The following is a 24,839-nucleotide window of genomic DNA, read 5'->3' on the forward strand; positions in this document are numbered from 1 at the left end:
ACCCAGCACCAACAACCCAACCTTAATAACCCAGCACCAACAACCCAACCTTAATAACCCAACCTTAACAACCAAACCTTAATAACCCATTTAGCAGACACTCTTATTCAGAGCAATTAGGGTTAAGTGCTTTGCTCAAGGGCACATTGACAGATTTTTAATCTAGCCAGCTCAGGGTTTCTAAACCTTGACCTTTTGGTCCAACGCTCTTAACCGCTAGGCAACCTGCCACCCAGAGTTAACATGATTGGCTAGTGTACTACTTCCTACTACCGGTATTTAGCAACTAGATCTTCAAAGTGTTAATTGATTATATGTATAATATAAACTATATAAACTCAGCAAAATAAGAAACGTGCTCTCACTGTCAACTGCGTTTTATTTTCAGCAAACTTAACACGTGTAAATATTTGTATGAACATAAGATAAAACAACCGAGACATAAACTGAACAAGTTCCACAGACATGTGACTAACAGAAATGGATTAATGTGTCCCTGAACAAAGGGGGGGTCAAAATCAAAAGTAACAGTCAGTATCTGATGTGGCCACCAGATGTATTAAGTACTGCAGCGCATCTCGTCCTCATGGACTGCACCAGATTTGCCAGTTCTTTCTGTGAGATGTTACCCCACTCTTCCACCAAGGCACCTGCAAGTTCCCGCACATTTCTGGGGGGGATGGCCCTAGCCCTCACCCTCCGATCCAACAGGTCCCAGACGTGCTCAATGGGATTGAGATCCGGGCTCTTCGCTGACCATGGCAAAACACACTGACATTCCTGTCTTGCAGGAAATCACACACAGAACGAGCAGTATGGCTGGTGGCATTGTCATGCTGGAGGGTCATGTCAGGATGAGCCTGCAGGTGTAGGAGAAAATCTATGACATCATGGGGATTTTCCAGTATCTATATTGTTTTCGCAGAAGTAGAGAGCATAATCAATACGGGGTTAATCATTAGACATGTGTCAGCATAACGTAGGCTGGATCCATGTGGATGTATAAAGCTGGACCAATATAAAGCTAACTGTTAGACGTAAAAACAGAACGTAAGCAGAATCTACGTGAATGTGCCAAGCTGGAACAACATAGACTCGACCGTCTTGGTCCGAGTCTGATCTTTCGAAGGCTACTGGACACGTGTATGGGTTAATCATTCATAGGCAACATAGGCCTGATCTTGTGAAGGCTACTGGACACGTGTATGGGTTAATCATTCATAGGCCTGAACTTGTGAAGGCCAGCGACTGTGTACTTTAATCAATACTAGAAACGCAAGCCACGTATATGTATTGGGAAGACATGTTATGTATTGGGAAGACATGTCATGTACTGAAAGACATGTTATGTGTTGGGAAGACATGTTATGTACTGAAAGACATGTTATGTGTTGGGAAGACATATTATGTATTATATTGGGAATATATATATGCAATAAATGTATTATTTTTGTATAATCTTTTATTTTGAACATTGAGATATTAAAGACATGATAGATCAGACGCATAGTATATTAATGTTGAGGACAGACGTTCTGCTAGCGGGACCCCTCGCCAACAGCCAATGGAATAGCAGGGCGCGAAATACAAAACAACAAATCTCATAATTCAATTCCTCAAACAATCAATTATTTTACACCATTTCAAAGATAAACTTCTCGTTAATCCAACCACATTGTCCGATTTCAAAAAGGCTTTACGGCGAAAGCATAAAATTAGATTATGTTAGGAAAGCACCTTGACAAGAAAAACCACACAGCCATTTTCCAAGCAAGGAGAGGCGTCACAAAAACCAGAAATACAGCTAAAATTAATCACTAACCTTTGACGATCTTCATCAGATGACACTCCCAGGCCTCAATGTTACACCAGACGTATGTTTTGTTCGATAAAGTTCATATTTATATCCAAAAACCCCATTTTACATTGGCGCGTGATGTTCAGAAAATGTTTTGCCTCCTCCATTTACAAAAATACTCATCATAAACGTTGATAAAATTTACAACAGTTATTGAAAGAATTATAGATACACTTCTCCTTAATGCAACCGCTGTGTCAGATTTCAAAACAGCTTTACGGCGAAAGCACATTGTTCAATATTCTGAGTACAGAGCTCAGCCATCAAAGCAAGCTATACAGTTACCCGCCAAGTTCTGGAGTCAACAAAACTCAGAAATAGTATTATAAATCTTCACTTACCTTTGCTGATCTTTGTCAGAATGCACTCCCAGGACTCCCACTTCCACAAGAAATGTTCGTTTTGTTCGATAAAGTCCATCATTTATGTCCAAATACCTCCGTTTTGTTCGCGCGTTCAGATCACTATTCCAAAGGCACAATGCGCGAGCGCAAAACCCTAGACGAAAAGTCAAAAAGTTCCATTACCGTTCGTAGAAACATGTCAAACGATGTTTACAATCAATCCTTAGGGTCTTTTTATCATAAATCTTTGATAATATTCCAACCGGACAATAGCGTATTCATTACAGAGGAAAAAGAAGGAAGGGTGCACCTGCGTGACCGCGCAGTAAACAACTCATTGGCCTCAGCCTAGTCCACTTGTTGAGTCAGCTCTTATTCTCTCCCCATTCACAGTAGAGGCATGAAACAAGGTTCTAAAGACTGTTGACATCTAGTGGAAGCCTTAGGAAGTGCAAAATGACCCCACAGACACTGTAGTTTGGATAGGCAATCACTTGAAAAACTACAAACCTCAGATTTCCCACTTCCTGGTTGGATTTTTCTCAGGTTTTTGCCTGCCTTATAAGTTCTGTTATACTCACAGACATCATTCAAACAGTTTTAGAAACTTCAAAGTGTTTTCTATCCAAATCTACTAATTATATGCATATTCTAGTTTCTGGGCAGGAGTAGTAACCAGATTAAATCGGGTACGTTTTTTATCCGGCCGTGAAAATACTGCCCCCTATCCCAAACAGGTTAATGAATATGATGTCAGATCAGTTGGTGTCTAATAATATGAAAATATTTTGACTCTGGTCCCAAGTAGCAGTTTACTCTGGGCACGCTTTTCATCCGAACATGAAAATACCCTGTCGCAAACAGGTTTTAATACGCTGGCGCTGCCACCATTATAATCTGAACTGAGCTAAGATTATTCAGCCAGAATTGAGACAGAAAGATAATGGTGGCGAGAGGCCAAGGGGTGTTAATCATTTACATAAGAAGGAGTGACCATGTGTGTCATCTGAAGGTGGAAACCTATAAAACCAGAGGTTTGGGAGCGAGTAATCAGATGTTCCATGGAATTACTTGGCTTTTGATACTTTTGTAATAAAGTCTAATTTAATTTACAAGTTCCAGTATCTGAGAAATATTTGATTCAATATTTCCACGACACAGGAAGGGTACCACATGAGGGAGGAGGATGTCTTCCCTGTAACACACAGCGTTGAGATTGCCTGCAATGCCAACAAGCTCTGTCCGATGATGCTGTGACACACCGCCCCAGACCATGACGGACCCTCCACCTCCAAATCGATCCCGCTCCAGAGTACAGGCCTCGGTGTAATGCTCATTCCTTCGACGGTAAACGCGAATCCGACCATCACCCCTGGTGAGACAAAACCGCGACTTATCAGAGAAGAGCACTTTTTGCCAGTCCTGTCTGGTCAAGCGACGGTGGGTTTGTGCCCATAGGCGACGTTGTTGCCGGTGATGTCTGGTGAGGACCTGCCTTACAACAAGCCTACAAGCCCTCAGTCCAGCCTCTCTCAGCCTATTGCGGACCATCTGAGCACTGATGGAGGGATTGTGCGTTCCTGGTGTAACTTCGGCAGTTGTTGTTGCCATCCTGTACCTGTCCTGCAGGTGTGATGTTCAGATGTTCCGATCCTGTGCAGGTGTTGTTACACGTGGTCTGCCACTGCGAGGACGATCAGCTGTCCGTCCTGTCTCCCTGTAGCGCTGTCTTAGACGTCTCACAGTACGGACATTGCAATTTATTGCCCTGGCCACATTTGCAGTCCTCATGCCTCCTTGCAGCATGCCTAAGGCACGTTCACGCAGATGAGCAGGGACCCTGGGCATCTTTTTTTTGTGTTTTTCAGAGTCAGTAGAAAGGTCTCTTTAGTGTCCTAAGTTTTCATAACTGACCATAACTTCTATGGGCTAGGTGGGACGTTTGCATCCCACCCTAGTCAACAGCCAGGGAATCGCGTAGCGCGAAATACAAATACCTCAAAAAAGCTATAGCTTCAATTTCACAAACATATTACTATTTTACACCATTTTAAAGACAAGACTCTCGTTAATCTAACCACATTGTCTGATTTCAAAAAGGCTTTACAGCGAAAGCAAAACATTAGATTATGTCAGGAGAGTACCCTGCCAAAAATAATCACACAGCCATTTTCAAAGCAAGCATATATGTCACAAAAACCAAAACCACAGCTAAATGCAGCACTAACCTTTGATGATCTTCATCAGATGACACTCCTAGGACATTATGTTATGCAATACATGCATGTTTTGTTCAATCAAGTTCATATTTATATCAAAAAACAGCTTTTTACATTAGCATGTGATGTTCAGAACTTGCATACCCACCGAAAACTTCCGGTGAATTTACTAAATTACTCATGATAAACGTTGACAAAATACATAACAATTATTTTAAGAATTATAGATACAGAACTCCTTTATGCAAACGCTATGTCAGATTTTAAAATAGCTTTTCGCGAAAGCACATTTTGCAATATTCTGAGTACATAGCTCGGCCATCACAGGCTAGCTAATTTGACACCCACCAAGTTTGGGGCTCACTGAACTCAGAATTACTATTAGAAAAATTGGATTACCTTTGCTGTTCTTCGTCAGAATGCACTCCCAGGACTTCTACTTCAACAACAAATGTTGTTTTGGTTCAAAATAATCCATAGTTATATCCAACCACCTCCGTTTTGTTCATGCGTTCAGGTCACTATCCGAAAGGTAACGCGCGAGCGCATTTCGTGACAAAAAAATTCTAAATATTCCATTACCGTACTTAGAGGCATGTCAAACGCTGTTTAAAATCAATTTTTATGCAATTTTTCTCGTAAAATAGCGATAATATTCCAACCGGGCAACGTTGTATTCATTCAAAGGCTGAAAGAAGAAAAATGGAGAAGTCTTGTGAACGCGCATCTCAGTCTCACTGTCCCCAGGCTGACCACTTACAAACTCTGCTGCTGTACTTTGCCCAGAGACAGCAGACACCCCATTTCCACTTTTTAGCGGCTTTAGAGAGCCAATGGAAGCCTTAGAAAGTGTCACGTTACAGCACAGATGCTGTATTTCCGATAGAGATGCAACAGAAGGACAACAAATTGTCAGACAGGGCACTTCCTGTATGGAATCTTCTCAGGTTTTGGCCTGCCATATGAGTTCTGTTATACTCACAGACACCATTCAAACAGTTTTAGAAACTTTAGAGTGTTTTCTATCCAAATCTACTAATTATATTCATATTCTCGTTTCTGGGCAGGAGTAGTAACCAGTTTAAATCAGGTACGTTTTTTATCCGGCCGTGAAAATACTGCCCCCTAGCCCCAACAGGTTTTAATTGCCTACCGTCGGTAAGATGTTAGTGTCTTAACGACCGTTCCACAGGTGCATGTTCATTAATTGTTTATGGTTCATTGAACAAGCATGGGAAACAGTGTTTAAACCCTTTACATTGAAGATCTGTGAAGTTATTTGGATTTTTACGAATTATCTTTGAAAGACAGGGTCCTGAAAAAGGGACGTTTATTTTTTTGCTGATTTTAGTAATGCTTGTCATTGTATGGAAACGGTCTATTGTGGTAAGTCTGTATATTGGAAGCCTTTTATTTCTACTGTGACACCTAGTGGACACCTGTGGGTTTTCTAATAAAGAAGCAAAGGGTTATGGGTAAGATGGCATTGTTAGTTGTGAACTCGTAGAGCCCCACGGTGGAGGTGTCATAATACCCATAAAACCTAGCGGTCAAACAGGGAAATGGTTACACTCGTTTTCCACCATTCATTTTTCCCATGGGGAATTTTAGAAAATCTTAAAATAAGGGCTGGTTTCGTGTGTCCTTTCCCTGGCATGAAGTTTTGATCACAATCTAAATCTCTTTCGGACAAGGTGACTTTTATCAATGTATTCAACTGTATTTACTCTCAGATTCTAAAATACTAATTATCATCAAAGTAGACATCTTGCAAAACTACAAATCCCTGCATGCTCCTGCACGTCGTTCTAGCTGATACATTTACTAACAGGTATTGATCCTACAGGTCATCTCTAACAGGTATTGATCCTGCAGGTCATCTCTAACAGGTATTGATCCTACAGGTCATCTCTAACAGGTATTGATCCTACAGGTCATCTCTAACAGGTATTGATCCTACAGGTCATCTCTAACAGGTATTGATCCTACAGGTCATCTCTAATAGGTATTGATCCTACAGGTCATCTCTAACAGGTATTGATCCTGCAGGTCATCTCTAACAGGTATTGATCCTACAGGTCATCTCTAACAGGTATTGATCCTGCAGGTCATCTCTAACAGGTATTGATCCTACAGGTCATCTCTAACAGGTATTGATCCTACAGGTCATCTCTAACAGGTATTGATCCTACAGGTCATCTCTAACAGGTATTGATCCTACAGGTCCTCTCTAACAGGTATTGATCCTACAGGTCATCTCTAACAGGTATTGATCCTACAGGTCATCTCTAACAGGTATTGATCCTACAGGTCATCTCTAACAGGTATTGATCCTACAGGTCATCTCTAACAGGTATTGATCCTGCAGGTCATCTCTAACAGGTATTGATCCTGCAGGTCATCTCTAACAGAGGTTTAACATGCCTGTTATAGTGTGGTGGACTGGTTAGTCTGGTTCCAGAGGTTTAACACGCCTGTTATAGTGTGGTGGACTGGTTAGTCTGGTTCCAGAGGTTTAACATGCCTGTTATAGTGTGGTGGACTGGTTAGTCTGGTTCCAGAGGTTTAACACGCCTGTTATAGTGTGGTGGACTGGTTAGTCTGGTTCCAGAGGTCAGCCTTATAACCCATGGTTATCATGGAGACATTGACAGGTAGACATCACTGCGTTAACGGCTCGTCAACCTGTTCTCCAACTTCATGCTAACCCGAACACATCGCTCCAACATTTGTTAAAAGTCTATTTAAGACTACAGTACCAAGCTCAGTGATTTTATTCTCTGTGGAACATGGAACAGGACACTGATCTCATTGTTGGAGGAACTTCCTCCTTAAGGCCTGCGTTTGTGTTGTGATACCAGCTATAGTAAAAACCCAAGTTGTATTTACTAGGAAGCAAACAGGAAGCAAACAGACCTAAACATTTTTGCAACAGTGTCCCACTAATGAATACACCACCAGAAAGAAGAAGCAAGACAGACGAGGTTAAAAGCAGATTTGTGTATTTATTTCATTGTGTCACTTAAAAGCATTCATTACAGACTGATTTATTATAATTAAAGATCTCTGGGGGGGGGGGGGTGGGGAGAAGAAAAATAAAAATAACATAATTATAAATCGTGTCTTTAAAAAGTTATACTGTATAACTGTTGGTGTTGAAAGCAACAAGCACTGATTCATCACTACATTATGTCTGACAGAGAGAGGTTCCCACAGTCTCAACCTCTACTTTAGGCATCCCCTCTCCCTCTCCTCTGCAAAACCGTTCTCTCCCATCGTTCTTCCCACAGTCTTAACCTCTACTTTAGGCATCCCCTCTCCCTCTCCTCTGCAAAACCGTTCTCTCCCATCGTTCTTCCCACAGTCTTAACCTCCGCTTTAGGCATCCCCTCTCCCTCTCCTCTGCAAAACCGTTCTCTCCCATCGTTCTTCCCACAGTCTCAACCTCTACTTTAGGCATCCCCTCTCCCTCTCCTCTGCAAAACCGTTCTCTCCCATCGTTCTTCCCACAGTCTCAACCTCTACTTTAGGCATCCCCTCTCCCTCTCCTCTGCAAAACCGTTCTCTCCCATCGTTCTTCCCACAGTCTTAACCTCCGCTTTAGGCATCCCCTCTCCCTCTCCTCTGCAAAACCGTTCTCTCCCATCGTTCTTCCCACAGTCTCAACATCTCCTCTCCCTCTCCTCTGCAAAAACTGTTCTCTCTCCCATCGTTCTTCCCAGTCTCAACTTCTAGACATCCCCTCTCCCTCTCCTCTGCAAAACCGTTCTCTCCCATCGTTCTTCCCACAATCTTAACCTCCGCTTTAGGCATCCCCTCTCCCTCTCCTCTGCAAAACCGTTCTCTCACATCGTTCTTCCCACAGTCTCAACATCTAGACATCCCCTCTCCCTCTCCTCTGCAAAAACAGTTCTCTCTCCCATCGTTCTTCCCAGTCTCAACCTCTAGGCATCCCCTCTCCTCTGCAAAACCCTTCTCTCTCTCTGGCTGAGTTACAGCTTCCTGCGTGGGTGTGATTTCCTCTGCAACATCCTCTGTCTGGAGCCGCTGGAAGAGGAGAGCTTGGATCCTGAGACGACAGAAGAGTTAGTCAGAATAACTCTAGGAGGACCTGGGACTTTACTGTAAAACTAGATACAACCTGGGACAGAGCGGTATAGTGACATGTCTTTACTGTAAAACTAGATACAACCTGGGACTTGGACTTGGGCTGTTGGGGGGGACTGGAGTTGGGCTGGAGAACTGGAGTTGGGCTGTTGGGGGGGACTGGAGAACTGGAGTTGGGGGGACTGGAGAACTGGAGTTGGGCTGTTGGGGGGACTGGAGAACTGGAGTTGGGCTGTTGGGGGGGACTGGAGAACTGGAGTTGGGCTGTTGGGGGGACTGGAGTTGGGCTGTTGGGGGGACTGGAGAACTGGAGTTGGGCTGTTGGGGGGACTGGAGTTGGGCTGTTGGAGGGGACTGGAGTTGGGCTGTTGGGGGGGACTGGAGTTGGGCTGTTGGGGGGACTGGAGTTGGGCTGTTGGGGGGACTGGAGTTGGGCTGTTGGCGGGGACTGGAGTTGGGCTGTTGGGGGGACTGGAGTTGGGCTGTTGGGGGGACCGGAGTTGGGCTGTTGGGGGGACTGGAGAACTGGAGTTGGGCTGTTGGGGGGACTGGAGAACTGGAGTTGGGCTGTTGGGGGGACTGGAGTTGGGCTGTTGGAGGGGACTGGAGAACTGGAGTTGGGCTGTTGGGGGGACTGGAGTTGGGCTGTTGGAGGGGACTGGAGTTGGGCTGTTGGGGGGGACTGGAGTTGGGCTGTTGGGGGGGACTGGAGTTGGGCTGTTGGGGGGACTGGAGTTGGGCTGTTGGGGGACTGGAGGACTGGAGTTGGGGGACTGGAGAACTGGAGTTGGGCTGTTGGGGGACTGGAGAACTGGAGTTGGGCTGTTGGGGGGGACTGGAGAACTGGAGTTGGGCTGTTGGGGGGGACTGGAGAACTGGAGTTGGGCTGTTGGGGGGACTGGAGTTGGGCTGGAGTTGGGCTGTTGGGGGGACTGGAGTTGGGCTGTTGGCGGGGACTGGAGTTGGGCTGTTGGGGGGGACTGGAGAACTGGAGTTGGGGGACTGGAGAACTGGAGTTGGGCTGTTGGGGGGGACTGGAGTTGGGCTGGAGTTGGGCTGTTGGGGGGACTGGAGTTGGGCTGTTGGCGGGGACTGGAGTTGGGCTGTTGGGGGGGACTGGAGTTGGGCTGTTGGGGGGACCGGAGTTGGGCTGTTGGGGGGACTGGAGAACTGGAGTTGGGCTGTTGGGGGGGACTGGAGAACTGGAGTTGGGCTGTTGGGGGGACTGGAGTTGGGCTGTTGGAGGGGACTGGAGAACTGGAGTTGGGCTGTTGGGGGGACTGGAGTTGGGCTGTTGGAGGGGACTGGAGTTGGGCTGTTGGGGGGACTGGAGTTGGGCTGTTGGGGGGGACTGGAGTTGGGCTGTTGGGGGGACTGGAGTTGGGCTGTTGGGGGGACTGGAGGACTGGAGTTGGGGGGACTGGAGAACTGGAGTTGGGCTGTTGGGGGGACTGGAGTTGGGCTGTTGGGGGGACTGGAGAACTGGAGTTGGGCTGTTGGGGGGACTGGAGTTGGGCTGTTGGAGGGGGCTAGAGTTGGGCTGTTGGGGGGACTGGAGTTGGGCTGGAGTTGGGCTGTTGGGGGGACTGGAGTTGGGCTGTTGGCGGGGACTGGAGTTGGGCTGTTGGGGGGGACTGGAGTTGGGCTGTTGGGGGGACTGGAGTTGGGCTGTTGGGGGACTGGAGGACTGGAGTTGGGGACTGGAGAACTGGAGTTGGGCTGTTGGGGGACTGGAGAACTGGAGTTGGGCTGTTGGGGGGACTGGAGTTGGGCTGTTGGGGGGGACTGGAGTTGGGCTGTTGGGGGGGACTGGAGTTGGGCTGGAGTTGGGCTGTTGGGGGGGACTGGAGTTGGGCTGTTGGCGGGGCTGGAGTTGGGCTGTTGGGGGGACTGGAGTTGGGCTGTTGGGGGACTGGAGTTGGGGGACTGGAGAACTGGAGTTGGGCTGTTGGGGGACTGGAGAACTGGAGTTGGGCTGTTGGGGGGGACTGGAGAACTGGAGTTGGGCTGTTGGGGGGACTGGAGTTGGGCTGTTGGAGGGGACTGGAGAACTGGAGTTGGGCTGTTGGGGGGACTGGAGTTGGGCTGTTGGAGGGGACTGGAGTTGGGCTGTTGGGGGGACTGGAGTTGGGCTGGAGTTGGGCTGTTGGGGGGACTGGAGTTGGGCTGTTGGCGGGGACTGGAGTTGGGCTGTTGGGGGGACTGGAGTTGGGCTGTTGGGGGGACTGGAGGACTGGAGTTGGGGGGACTGGAGAACTGGAGTTGGGCTGTTGGGGGACTGGAGTTGGGCTGTTGGGGGGACTGGAGAACTGGAGTTGGGCTGTTGGGGGGACTGGAGTTGGGCTGTTGGGGGGACTGGAGAACTGGAGTTGGGCTGTTGGGGGGGACTGGAGAACTGGAGTTGGGCTGTTGGGGGGACTGGAGTTGGGCTGTTGGGGGGACTGGAGTTGGGCTGTTGGCGGGGACTGGAGTTGGGCTGTTGGGGGGGACTGGAGAACTGGAGTTGGGGGACTGGAGAACTGGAGTTGGGCTGTTGGGGGGACTGGAGTTGGGCTGGAGTTGGGCTGTTGGGGGGACTGGAGTTGGGCTGTTGGCGGGGACTGGAGTTGGGCTGTTGGGGGGACTGGAGTTGGGCTGTTGGGGGGACCGGAGTTGGGCTGTTGGGGGACTGGAGAACTGGAGTTGGGCTGTTGGGGGGACTGGAGAACTGGAGTTGGGGGGACTGGAGAACTGGAGTTGGGCTGTTGGGGGGACTGGAGAACTGGAGTTGGGCTGTTGGGGGGACTGGAGTTGGGCTGTTGGAGGGGACTGGAGAACTGGAGTTGGGCTGTTGGGGGGACTGGAGTTGGGCTGTTGGAGGGGACTGGAGTTGGGCTGTTGGGGGGAACTGGAGTTGGGCTGGAGTTGGGCTGTTGGGGGGGACTGGAGTTGGGCTGTTGGGGGGACTGGAGGACTGGAGTTGGGGGGACTGGAGAACTGGAGTTGGGCTGTTGGGGGACTGGAGTTGGGCTGTTGGGGGGACTGGAGAACTGGAGTTGGGCTGTTGGGGGGACTGGAGAACTGGAGTTGGGCTGTTGGGGGGACTGGAGTTGGGCTGTTGGAGGGGGCTGGAGTTGGGCTGTTGGGGGGACTGGAGTTGGGCTGGAGTTGGGCTGTTGGCGGGGACTGGAGTTGGGCTGTTGGGGGGGACTGGAGTTGGGCTGTTGGGGGGACTGGAGTTGGGCTGTTGGGGGACTGGAGGACTGGAGTTGGGGGACTGGAGAACTGGAGTTGGGCTGTTGGGGGGACTGGAGAACTGGAGTTGGGCTGTTGGGGGGACTGGAGAACTGGAGTTGGGGGGACTGGAGAACTGGAGTTGGGCTGTTGGGGGGACTGGAGTTGGGCTGTTGGGGGGGACTGGAGAACTGGAGTTGGGCTGTTGGGGGGGACTGGAGTTGGGCTGTTGGGGGGACTGGAGTTGGGCTGTTGGGGGGGACTGGAGTTGGGCTGTTGGGGGGGACTGGAGTTGGGCTGTTGGGGGGACTGGAGTTGGGCTGTTGGGGGGACTGGAGTTGGGCTGTTGGCGGGGACTGGAGTTGGGCTGTTGGGTGGGACTGGAGTTGGGCTGTTGGGGGGACTGGAGTTGGGCTGTTGGGAGGGACTGGAGTTGGGCTGTTGGGGGACTGGAGTTGGGCTGTTGGGGGACTGGAGTTGGGGGACTGGAGAACTGGAGTTGGGCTGTTGGGGGGGACTGGAGAACTGGAGTTGGGCTGTTGGGGGGACTGGAGAACTGGAGTTGGGCTGTTGGGGGGACTGGAGTTGGGCTGTTGGAGGGGACTGGAGAACTGGAGTTGGGCTGTTGGGGGGACTGGAGTTGGGCTGTTGGAGGGGACTGGAGTTGGGCTGTTGGGGGGACTGGAGTTGGGCTGGAGTTGGGCTGTTGGGGGGGACTGGAGTTGGGCTGTTGGCGGGGACTGGAGTTGGGCTGTTGGGGGGACTGGAGTTGGGCTGTTGGGGGGACTGGAGGACTGGAGTTGGGGGGACTGGAGAACTGGAGTTGGGCTGTTGGGGGACTGGAGTTGGGCTGTTGGGGGGACTGGAGAACTGGAGTTGGGCTGTTGGGGGGACTGGAGGACTGGAGTTGGGGGGACTGGAGAACTGGAGTTGGGCTGTTGGGGGGACTGGAGTTGGGCTGTTGGAGGGGACTGGAGTTGGGCTGTTGGAGGGACTGGAGTTGGGCTGGAGTTGGGCTGTTGGGGGGACTGGAGTTGGGCTGTTGGGGGGACTGGAGTTGGGCTGTTGGGGGGACTGGAGTTGGGCTGTTGGGGGGACTGGAGTTGGGCTGTTGGGGGACTGGAGTTGGGGGACTGGAGAACTGGAGTTGGGCTGTTGGGGGGACTGGAGAACTGGAGTTGGGCTGTTGGGGGGGACTGGAGAACTGGAGTTGGGCTGTTGGAGGGGACTGGAGTTGGGCTGTTGGAGGGGACTGGAGTTGGGCTGTTGGAGGGGACTGGAGTTGGGCTGTTGGGGGGACTGGAGTTGGGCTGTTGGGGGGACTGGAGTTGGGCTGTTGGCGGGGACTGGAGTTGGGCTGTTGGGGGGACTGGAGTTGGGCTGTTGGGGGGACTGGAGGACTGGAGTTGGGGGACTGGAGAACTGGAGTTGGGCTGTTGGGGGGACTGGAGTTGGGCTGTTGGGGGGACTGGAGGACTGGGGGGACTGGAGTTGGGCTGTTGGGGGGACTGGAGGACTGGAGTTGGGCTGTTGGGGGGACTAGAGTTGGGCTGTTGGGGGGACTGGAGTTGGGCTGTTGGGGGGACTGGAGTTGGGCTGTTGGGGGGACTGGAGTTGGGCTGGTGGGGGGGATTGGAGTTGGGCTGTTGGGGGACTGGAGGACTGGAGATGGGGGGACTGGAGAACTGGAGTTGGGCTGTTGGGGGGACTGGAGTTGGGCTGTTGGGGGGACTGGAGTTGGGCTGTTGGGGGGACTGGAGTTGGGCTGTTGGGGGGACTGGAGGACTGGAGTTGGGCTGTTGGGGGGACTGGAGTTGGGCTGTTGGGGGGACTGGAGTTGGGCTGTTGGGGGACTGGAGTTGGGTTGTTGGGGGACTGGAGTTGGGCTGTTGGGGGAACTGGAGGACTGGAGTTGGGCTGTTGGGGGGGACTGGAGGACTAGGTGGGGAGTGGAGTTGGGCTGTTGGGGGTACTGGAGGACTGGAGTTGGGCTGTTGGGGGGGACTGGAGTTGGGCTGTTGGGGGACTGGAGGACTGGAGTTGGGGGACTGGAGAACTGGAGTTGGGCTGTTGGGGGACTGGAGTTGGGCTGTTGGGGGGACTGGAGGACTGGGGGGTACTGGAGTTGGGCTGTTGGGGGGACTGGAGGACTGGAGTTGGGCTGTTGGGGGGACTAGAGTTGGGCTGTTGGGGGGGACTGGAGTTGGGCTGTTGGGGGGGACTGGAGTTGGGCTGTTGGGGGGATTGGAGTTGGGCTGTTGGGGGGATTGGAGTTGGGCTGTTGGGGGGACTGGAGGACTGGAGATGGGGGACTGGAGAACTGGAGTTGGGCTGTTGGGGGGACTGGAGTTGGGCTGTTGGGGGGACTGGAGTTGGGCTGTTGGGGGACTGGAGTTGGGCTGTTGGGGGACTGGAGTTGGGCTGTTGGGGGACTGGAGTTGGGCTGTTGGGGGAACTGGAGGACTGGAGTTGGGCTGTTGGGGGGGACTGGAGGACTAGGTGGGGAGTGGAGTTGGGCTGTTGGGGGTACTGGAGGACTGGAGTTGGGCTGTTGGGGGGACTGGAGTTGGGCTGTTGGTGGGGACTGGAGTTGGGCTGTTGGGGGGACTGGAGGACTGGGGGGACTGGAGGACTGGGGGGACTGGAGGACTGGGGGGGACTGGAGTTGGGCTGTTGGGGGACTGGAGTTGGGCTGTTGGGGGGACTGGAGTTGGGCTGTTGGGGGGACTGGAGTTGGGCTGTTGGGGGGACTGGAGTTGGGCTGTTGGGGGACTGGAGGACTGGAGTTGGGCTGTTGGGGGACTGGAGGACTGGAGTTGGGCTGTTGGGGGACTGGAGTTGGGCTGTTGGCGGGACGGGAGTTGGGCTGTAGGGGGACTGGAGTTGGGCTGTTGGGGGACTGGAGTTGGGCTGTTGGGGGGACTGGAGTTGGGCTGTTGGGGGGACTGGAGGACTGGAGTTGGGCTGTTGGGGGGACTGGAGTTGGGCTGTTGGCGGGACGGGAGAACTGGAGTTGGGCTGTTGGGGGGAACTGGAGTTGGGCTGTTGGGGGGACTGGAGAACTGGAGTTGGGCTGTTGGGGGGACTGGAGTTGGGCTGTTGGGGGGACTGGAGTTGGGCTGTTGGGGGGACTGGAGTTGGGCTGTTGGGGGACTGGAGTTGGGCTGTTGGGGGGACTGGAGGACTGGAGTTGGGCTGTTGGGGGGACTGGAGGACTGGAGTTGGGCTGTTGGGGGACTGGAGTTGGGCTGTTGGCGGGACGGGAGTTGGGCTGTAGGGGGACTGGAGTTGGGCTGTTGGGGGACTGGAGTTGGGCTGTTGGGGGGACTGGAGTTGGGCTGTTGGGGGACTGGAGTTGGGCTGTTGGGGGACTGGAGTTGGGCTGTTGGGGGGACTGGAGTTGGGCTGTTGGGGGACTGGAGGACTGGAGTTGGGCTGTTGGGGGACTGGAGTTGGGCTGTTGGCGGGACGGGAGAACTGGAGTTGGGCTGTTGGGGGAACTGGAGTTGGGCTGTTGGGGGGACTGGAGAACTGGAGTTGGGCTGTTGGGGGACTGGAGTTGGGCTGTTGGGGGAACTGGAGTTGGGCTGTTGGCGGGACGGGAGAACTGGAGTTGGGCTGTTGGGGGGAACTGGAGTTGGGCTGTTGGGGGACGGGAGAACTGGAGTTGGGCTGTTGGGGGAACTGGAGGACTGGAGTTGGGCTGTTGGGGGAACTGGAGGACTCGAGTTGGGCTGTTGGGGGAATTGGAGGACTGGAGTTGGGCTGTTGGGGGAACTGGAGGACTGGAGTTGGGCTGTTGGGGGGACTGGAGTTGGGCTGTTGGGGGAACTGGAGGACTGGAGTTGGGCTGTTGGGGGGACTGGAGTTGGGCTGTTGGGGAACTAGAGGACTGGAGTTGGGCTGTTGGGGGAACTGGAGGACTGGAGTTGGGCTGTTGGGGGGACTGGAGAACTGGAGTTGGGGGGACTGGAGTTGGGCTATTGGGTGGGACTGGAGTTGGGCTGTTGGGGGGACTGGAGTTGAGAAACTGCTGTAGGGGACGGCTGAGTCATGTTACAGTTCTGTAGAACCTACAGCTACCTGACAGGTCTCCCTCAAAACAAGAGGTCGAGCAAGTCTCCACATCAGACCAAAACCCACAACTATCATCGTCCGGTACTGGATTTGACCAATAGAGTTATAAAGTTGGTTTCAGCATTATCTACTATTAGGTTTCTACTTACCGAAGGGTGAGAACGCGAAGCCCCCGAATGTGGGGACCGCAGCTCCGGGGCTGAGGAACGGGTTGAGACCCCCACCGCCGGGGGTCTGCTCTACTGCAGCCAGAGCTGGCGGAGGAGCCACAACTAGATAGGAGGAGACAGAACAGTCAGAACACAGGAAATACCCACAAACAACTGCTCGGACCGGTCCCAGACTCTAGCCCAGAAACAACTGCTAGGCCCGGTCCCAAACAGACTCTAGTCCACAAACAACTGCTAGGCCCGGTCCCAGACTCTAGTCCACAAACAACTGCTAGGCCCGGTCCCAAACAGACTCTAGTCCACAAACAACTGCTCGGCCCGGTCCCAAACAGACTCTAGTCCACAAACAACTGCTAGGCCCGGTCCCAAACAGACTCTAGTCCACAAACAACTGCTAGGCCCGGTCCCAAACAGACTAGTCCACAAACAACTGCTAGGCCCGGTCCCAAACAGACTCTAGTCCAGAAACAACTGCTCGGCCCGGTCCCAAACAGACTCTAGTCCACAAACAACTGCTATGCCCGGTCCCAAACAGACTCTAGTCCAGAAACAACTGCTCGGCCCGGTCCCAAACAGACTCTAGTCCACAAACAACTGCTAGGCCTGGTCCCAAACAGACTCTAGTCCACAAACAACTGCTAGGCCCGGTCCCAAACAGACTCTAGTCCACAAACAACTGCTAGGCCCGGTCCCAAACAGACTCTAGTCCACAAACAACTGCTCGGCCCGGTCCCAAACAGACTCTAGTCCACAAACAACTGCTAGGCCCGGTCCCAAACAGACTCTAGTCCACAAACAACTCCTAGGCCCGGTCCCAAACAGACTCTAGTCCACAAACAACTCCTAGGCCCGGTGCCAGAAACACAGAACCAACTGACCTAAATTAAAATAAAGGCTAAATGAAAACAAAAGCAGTGCAATAGATGAGAAAGCGTTCAGTCATTACATTAGAGATAGGAGGTGCTCAGTAACTCACACACTGTTTGTTGTGTTGGATCAGTCTGGAAGCAGCTGGAAGGTTTTGGTGACTCTACAATAGACACCTCTCTCACTGGGGGAGGAACACAGACAGTCTGCTGGATTTACTCAAGGTACTGTATGGCTTCTTCACGGTTCTCAGAGGAAGAAAATACCTTCAATCAGGGCCTTTTGAAGACAGGTGCTGACTATTTTTGTTTAACTTCTAGTATCAAATGGTTTTTGTTGTCTGAATAAAATATATATTAAATGATATACATATTTTAAGAAGTACCACTTTAACTTGAAGTTTAACAGAGAGAAGAGTAAAGAAGAGGTTCTCTGTACCTTCCTCAGGAGACGAATGGTTCTGTACCTTAGTAGATGATTGGTTCTGTACCTTAGTAGATAATTGGTTCTGTACCTTTCTCAGGAGACGATTGGTTCTGTACCTTAGTAGATAATTGGTTCTGTACCTTTCTCAGGAGGTGATTGGTTCTGTACCTTTCTCAGGAGGTGATTGGTTCTGTACCTTTCTCAGGAGGTGATTGGTTCTGTACCTTTCTCAGGAGACGATTGGTTCTGTACCTTTCTCAGGAGACGATTGGTTCTGTACCTTTCTCAGGAGGCGATTGGTTCTGTACCTTTCTCAGGAGGCGATTGGTTCTGTACCTTTCTCAGGAGACGATTGGTTCTGTACCTTAGTAGATAATTGGTTCTGTACCTTTCTCAGGAGGCGATTGGTTCTGTACCTTTCTCAGGAGGTGATTGGTTCTGTACCTTTCTCAGGAGGTGATTGGTTCTGTACCTTTCTCAGGAGGCGATTGGTTCTGTACCTTTCTCAGGAGGTGATTGGTTCTGTACCTTAGTAGATAATTGGTTCTGTACCTTTCTCAGGAGACGATTGGTTCTGTACCTTAGTAGATAATTGGTTCTGTACCTTTCTCAGGAGGCGATTGGTTCTGTACCTTTCTCGTAGATGATTGGTTCTGTACCTTCCTCAGGAGGCGATTGGTTCTGTACCTTTCTCAGGAGGCGATTGGTTCTGTACCTTTCTCAGGAGGTGATTGGTTCTGTACCTTTCTCAGGAGGCGATTGGTTCTGTACCTTTCTCAGGAGGCGATTGGTTCTGTATTGGTTCTGTACCTTTCTCAGGAGGCGATTGGTTCTGTACCTTTCTCAGGAGGCGATTGGTTCTGTACCTTTCTCAGGAGGCGATTGGTTCTGTATTGGTTCTGTACCTTTCTCAGGAGGCGATTGGTTCTGTACCTTTCTCAGGAGGCGATTGGTTCTGTATTGGTTCTGTACCTTTCTCAGGAGGCGATTGGTTCTGTACCTTTCTCAGGAGGCGATTGGTTCTGTACCTTAGTAGATGATTGGTTCTGTACCTTTCTCAGGAGGTGATTGGTTCGTGTACCTTTCTCAGGAGGCGATTGGTTCTGTACCTTTCTCGTAGATGATTGGTTCTGTACCTTCCTCAGGAGGCGATTGGTTCTGTACCTTTCTCAGGAGGCGATTGGTTCTGTACCTTTCTCAGGAGGTGATTGGTTCTGTACCTTTCTCAGGAGGCGATTGGTTCTGTACCTTTCTCAGGAGGCGATTGGTTCTGTATTGGTTCTGTACCTTTCTCAGGAGGTGATTGGTTCTGTACCTTTCTCAGGAGGCGATTGGTTCTGTACCTTTCTCAGGAGGCGATTGGTTCTGTATTGGTTCTGTACCTTTCTCAGGAGGCGATTGGTTCTGTACCTTTCTCAGGAGGCGATTGGTTCTGTATTGGTTCTGTACCTTTCTCAGGAGGCGATTGGTTCTGTACCTTTCTAAGGAGGCGATTGGTTCTGTACCTTTCTCGTAGATGATTGGTTCTGTACCTTTCTCAGGAGGCGATTGGTTCTGTACCTTTCTCAGGAGGCGATTGGTTCTGTACCTTTCTAAGGAGGCGATTGGTTCTGTACCTTTCTCGTAGATGATTGGTTCTGTACCTTTCTCAGGAGGCGATTGGTTCTGTACCTTTCTCAGGAGGCGATTGGTTCTGTACCTTTCTCAGGAGGTGATTGGTTCTGTACCTTTCTCAGGAGGCGATTGGTTCTGTACCTTTCTCAGGAGGCGATTGGTTCTGTACCTTTCTCGTAGATGCTGATGAAGCTCCCTTGACACACCTCCTCCAGGAGCCCTCTGAAGTCAGCTACCGATGACATCACCATGTTAAAGGTGAAGTTGGGGTCGAAGGTCACAGCTGGCAGGCCTCCAATCACAGGAGAGGAGCTCAGAGACTGACAGCTCTACAACAACAACAACACAGAGAGACAGACAGATTAGAGAGACATCGCACACTGCCTGATGTGTTACTAATCCTGAACATCAGGGAGACATAGCCTGGCCAGGAGAGCGGTCTCAGGCTGAGGATGGTATTGACAGGGACCTACTCTGCACCAGTCACCTGTAAGAAGAAGATGTGGTCCTCAGTGTGTGAAAGCTGCTCCAGCTCAGCATCTCCCCTCCTCATCTCAGACATCTCCTGTTCCAGTTTGGCCAGCAGTCCTTCAGCTTGGCTGACGGCAGTCTTCTCTTGGGCTTTGATCAATTCCCTCACCTCAAACCTCTTCAGCTCCATGGAGCGGATCAGCTCTGTAAACACCCTCTCAGTGTCCTCCAAGGCCGACCGCGCTGAACGCTGGAAGGGGGGGACACAGACGGACAGCAGAAGTCTATATAGGTCCTGAATATATCTAAAGTACTAATGTAATATTGTCTGAGGCTGAAGCCTTGTTATATATTTTAATGATCAAATAAGTTCAATGAATACAAACAGAAACAGACAGAAGTTTAGTATCAGGACTAGTGTGGCCCAGTCTATTCCTCCACGTCCTTCTCTCATCGTTAGACAGACAGATACTCACCGTTAGAGAGCTGATGGCCTGTCTCAGCTCCTCCTTCTCTCATCGTTAGACAGACAGATACTCACCGTTAGAGAGCTGATGGCCTGTCTCAGCTCCTCCACGTCCTTCTCTCTCTCCTGGATCCTCTGCTGAGACCTCCTCCTCAGCTCCCCGAGCTGGCTCTGAAGAGAGACGGACAGAGAAACAGAGAGACAGGCAGAGAGACAGAGAGACAGGCAGAGAGACAGGCAGAGAGAGAGACAGAGAGACAGGCAGACAGACAGGCAGACAGAGAGACAGGCAGACAGAGAGACAGAGAGACAGGCAGAGAGACAGACAGGCAGGCAGAGAGGCAGACAGGCAGAGAGGCAGAGAGACAGAGAGACAGGCAGAGAGACAGACAGGCAGACAGAGAGACAGACAGGCAGACAGACAGGCAGACAGACAGGCAGAGAGACAGACAGACAGACAGACAGACAGACAGACAGACAGACAGACAGACAGACAGACAGACAGACAGACAGACAGACAGACAGACAGACAGACAGACAGACAGACAGACAGACAGACAGACAGACAGACAGACAGACCAGATAATTAACATGGCTTCATGATATAAACATTAACTTTAGCTATACAACTTTAAAGGAAGGTCAGGGACTGATAATCCTAATAGAACTTTTAAATCACGCTGTAATGCTATGTAGCCATTGTCTTCACAAAAATGTCACCATCATCCCTCAGCTCTTTAACATACCACAAAATGCATTATTTTACACACTATCGTCACAGCACTGGCAAACCCAGCCATCTAATGCTCTAGGCAGCACTCTGCCTTCTCCCTGAGGTTCTCAGCCGTTAGCTTCAAACACGGCTGACTCGCGTTAACGACAAACCTGAGTTTTAACGTTTACAAACGTCAATAATAATAGTTACAGATCCATACAGCCCCCATCCTGCTAAACTACACTGTAGCAGTTACAGATCCATACAGCCCCCATCCTGCTAAACTACACTGTAGCAGTTACAGATCCATACAGCCTCCATCCTACTAAACTACACTGTAGCAGTTACAGATCCATACAGCCTCCATCCTACTGAACTACACTGTAGCAGTTACAGATCCATACAGCCTCCATCCTACTGAACTACACTGTAGCAGTTACAGATCCATACAGCTACGGAGCCTCCATCCTACTAAACTACACTGTAGCAGTTACAGATCCATACAGCCCCCATCCTACTAAACTACACTGTAGCAGTTACAGATCCATACAGCCTCCATCCTGCTAAACTACACTGTAGCAGTTACAGATCCATACAGCCTCCATCCTACTGAACTACACTGTAGCAGTTACAGATCCATACAGCCCCCATCCTACTGAACTACACTGTAGCAGTTACAGATCCATACAGCCTCCATCCTACTGAACTACACTGTAGCAGTTACAGATCCATACAGCCTCCATCCTACTAAACTACACTGTAGCAGTTACAGATCCATACAGCCTCCATCCTACTAAACTACACTGTAGCAGTTACAGATCCATACAGCCTCCATCCTACTAAACTACACTGTAGCAGTTACAGATCCATACAGCTATGGAGCCTCCATCATACTGAACTACGAGTTGCGTTTCCACTAGTGTCAGGAGCACGCTAGATAGCTAATTAGCAGGTCTTGTCTTCCATCTGTTTTAAAAAAACAAGCGCTGCAACATGAAGACATGGCCATGTGGGAACACTAACTCTATAATGTGGGTATATATATGCTAGCGAACGAGAGAAAACTGAAGGGACGCAAGCGTCAATAATCAGAAATCAACTCTACGCTTCTCACGTCTATTATAGTATAAATTGAGCTGATAAATTGAGCTGATAAATTGCCCGAAAAAAAATGCTGTTTGTGCATTTTTGCATCGGTAATTGTGACATGTATAATTTGTATAATGTCTATTTAGTGTGATATTATTATTATTATTATTATTAATACTGCCAGTACCAACAATACATATTTGAAAACAATAACATTATGCCTACCTCCTATTATGCCATATCTCAGACTGGCCAGTAAAAATAACAGATTAAGATGGTCAAAAGAACACAGACACTGGACAGAGGAACTCTGCCTAGAAGGGCAGCATCCCGGAGTCACCTCTTCACTGTTGACGTTGAGACTGGACAGAGGAACTCTGCCTAGAAGGCCAGCATCCCGGAGTCGCCTCTTCACTGTTGACGTTGAGACTGGACAGAGGAACTCTGCCTAGAAGGCCGGCATCCCGGAGTCGCCTCTTCACTGTTGAGACTGGACAGAGGAACTCTGCCTAGAAGGCCGGCATCCTGGAGTCACCTCTTCACTGTTGACGTTGAGACTGGACAGAGGAACTCTGCCTAGAAGGCCGGCATCCCGGAGTCGCCTCTTCACTGTTGACGTTGAGACTGGACAGAGGACCTCTGCCTAGAAGGTCAGCATCCCGGAGTCGCCTCTTCACTGTTGACGTTGAGACTGGACAGAGGAACTCTGCCTAGAAGGCCGGCATCCCGGAGTCGCCTCTTCACTGTTGACGTTGAGACTGGACAGAGGAACTCTGCCTAGAAGGTCAGCATCCCAGAGTCGCCTCTTCACTGTTGACGTTGAGACTGGACAGAGGAACTCTGCCTAGAAGGTCAGCATCCCAGAGTCGCCTCTTCACTGTTGACGTTGAGACTGGACAGAGGAACTCTGCCTAGAAGGGCAGCATCCCGGAGTCGCCTCTTCACTGTTGACGTTGAGACTGGACAGAGGAACTCTGCCTAGAAGGGCAGCATCCCAGAGTCGCCTCTTCACTGTTGAGACTGGACAGAGGAACTCTGCCTAGAAGGTCAGCATCCCAGAGTCACCTCTTCACTGTTGACGTTGAGACTGGTGTTTTGCGGGTAATATTTAATGAAGATCTTCAGTCTACACTATTTCTGATCTCTAACATTGAGTGGCTGCTGCCAACACACTGACTCAAATCTCTAACCACTCTAATAATTAAACATTGGATGGAATAAATGTATCACTAGTCACTTTAAACAATGTTTACATACCCTACATTTCTCATCTCATATGTATATACTGTACTCTATTCCATCTACTGCATCTTGCCTATGCCGTTCGGCCATCGCTCATCCATATATTTATATGTACATATTCTTATTCACCCCTTTAGATGTGTGTGTATTAGGTAGTTGTTGTGGAATTGTTAGATTACTTGTTAGATATTACTGCACTGTCAGAACTAGAAGGACAAGCATTTCGCTACACTCGCATTAACACCTGCTAACCATGTGTACGTGACAAATACAATGTGATGTTATTTTAATGGATAGCTTTTCTTCTAAAAACAAGGACATTTCTAAGTGACCCCAAACTTTTGAACGGTAGTCTACACACACACACACACACACACACACACACACACACACACACACACACACACACACACACACACACACACACACACACACACACACACACACACACACACACACACACACACACGGCTGGGGAAACTCGACGAACTCTGATTTGAAGAGAGAGTAGTATTATGAAGGAAGAACCAGACTAGCTGAACTCTCTATGAACTGTATTAGTTACAACTGTCCTCACGCATCCTGTGGACTAACGTCATAACAGTTCAGAGCAGGCAGGTACGGTGGCTCGCATAGGACATAAGGTGAGTCAAACGGTACACACAACAATAATGCATAAGGGCTACATAGCGAACATAACAAATACAACAGTTTATTATGGACTCTCATGACAACTAAATTGCCATGTGTGATGCAGTGTATGTGAATTGACACTCTCTACTAGTCCACGTAAATATTGTGTGATTTGGGCTTCATGCTTCACGTGTAATGTAAACACCTTCCCCTGTGGCTCAGTTGGTAGAGCATGGTGTGTGCAACGCCAGGGTTCGATTCCCATGGGGGACCAGAACAAAAAATGCACGAAATGAAAATGAGAAGTATGTAATGTATGCATTCACTACTGTAAGTCGCTCTGGATAAGAGCGTCTGCTAAATGACTAAAAATGTAAAATAAAACAGAGTAAATATTAAGGGCTATGGTTGACCAAAATGTCTTGACTTTTATCATGTTAAAATGTCCATTATAAAATATTCTAATTCCTACTTGTATGGTTAGATGGATCCTATAAAACGTGTTATTTAATCATCGACGGAGAACGGCGGTACCGATACCTGTTTCTGCTGGATCTCCGCGTCCACCGGGACCGTGTCGTGGCCCTTATGTTCCGCCGTCATACACAGGTAACATATACAGCGCTGGTCCGTCCGACAGTACACCTCCAGCAGCTTGTCGTGCTGGGGACAGATCGTCTCCTGTAGTTTCTTAGAGGCCTGGACCAGCTTGTGTTTCTTAAACGGAGCTGATTCGTAATGAGGCAAGAGGTGAGTGTCGCAGTAAGAAGCCAGACACACCAGACAGGATTTAACGGCTCGGTTCTTCCTCCCGGTGCACACGTCACATTCCACGTCCTCCGGTCCGGCGTAGCTCTGCGGCGGGGGAACAGCTTGAAGTCCTGTCTTCTTGAATTTATCTACCACCTCGGCTAACATGGTGTTTCTGCCCAGTACAGGCCTCGGGTTGAAGCTCTGGCGGCACTGGGGACAGCAGTAAACCCCCAGGAAATCGTCCTGGTCCCAGTAACCTTTAATACAGACCGAACAGTAGCTGTGTCCACACGGGATGGTCACCGGATCCCGCAGCACATCCAGACATACGGAACAGTTGAATTGGTCTTGGTCGAGGAAGAGTCCAGCTTGAGCCATTTTCTGAACAGAAACAACAGCAGTGAAGATAAAGAGACGAGCTTTGTTTACAGGAAGTGGAGGTAGATGTCGCCGGAAGAAGGCAGACGGTCCGTAAACCAACGTTAAAGGTCCATGCTGCCACCTACTGTGGTGGAGTGTGTGGTCAATCCCGGGTTACAACATTAGCTCATTTACATTTTACATTTTTAGTCATT

The 24,839-nt window shown here is 50.2% G+C and overlaps 1 protein-coding gene across 12 annotated transcripts; it reads right to left on the bottom strand.

The window, feature by feature from the left end:
• Positions 1-7,406: 7,406 nt before the first annotated feature.
• On the bottom strand, positions 7,407-24,710 carry LOC106596090 (E3 ubiquitin-protein ligase TRIM47). 12 transcript variants are annotated; one of them, XR_006769030.1, is made up of 8 exons: positions 24,052-24,709; positions 19,908-20,003; positions 19,383-19,616; positions 19,065-19,224; positions 16,965-17,039; positions 15,968-16,090; positions 8,296-8,490; positions 7,407-8,152 (listed from the first exon to the last, which is right to left on the bottom strand). XR_006769030.1 is itself a non-coding variant. In XM_014187414.2 (7 exons), the coding sequence occupies exons 1-7, from the start codon at positions 24,640-24,642 to the stop codon at positions 8,414-8,416; spliced, it is 1,356 nt and encodes a 451-aa protein (XP_014042889.1). In that variant the 5' UTR covers positions 24,643-24,709; the 3' UTR covers positions 7,407-8,413. The 12 variants fall into 12 exon arrangements, 4 of the variants coding, with proteins under 4 accessions (XP_014042889.1, XP_014042898.1, XP_045570325.1 ...); XR_006769031.1 differs by having other exon boundaries at positions 7,407-7,866; positions 8,089-8,490; XR_001326576.2 differs by having other exon boundaries at positions 7,407-7,644; positions 7,719-8,490.
• Between the last annotated feature and the right edge of the window lie 129 nt (positions 24,711-24,839).

Source organism: Salmo salar, chromosome ssa03 (assembly GCF_905237065.1).
Source record: "Salmo salar chromosome ssa03, Ssal_v3.1, whole genome shotgun sequence".
Taxonomy (NCBI): domain Eukaryota; kingdom Metazoa; phylum Chordata; class Actinopteri; order Salmoniformes; family Salmonidae; genus Salmo; species Salmo salar.

Excerpts from the sequence above, each read along its gene's own strand:
- LOC106596090 (XM_014187414.2), bottom strand. The coding sequence starts at position 24,642 with ATGGCTCAAGCTGGACTCTTCCTCGACCAAGACCAATTCAACTGTTCC. Across the intron at positions 19,617-19,907 it reads AGGCCATCAGCTCTCTAACG|CGTTCAGCGCGGTCGGCCTT; the intron begins GTGAGTATCTGT and ends CCCCCCTTCCAG. Across the intron at positions 17,040-19,064 it reads CATCAGCATCTACGAGAAAG|TGAGAGAGGTGTCTATTGTA; the intron begins GTACAGAACCAA and ends TTCCTCCCCCAG.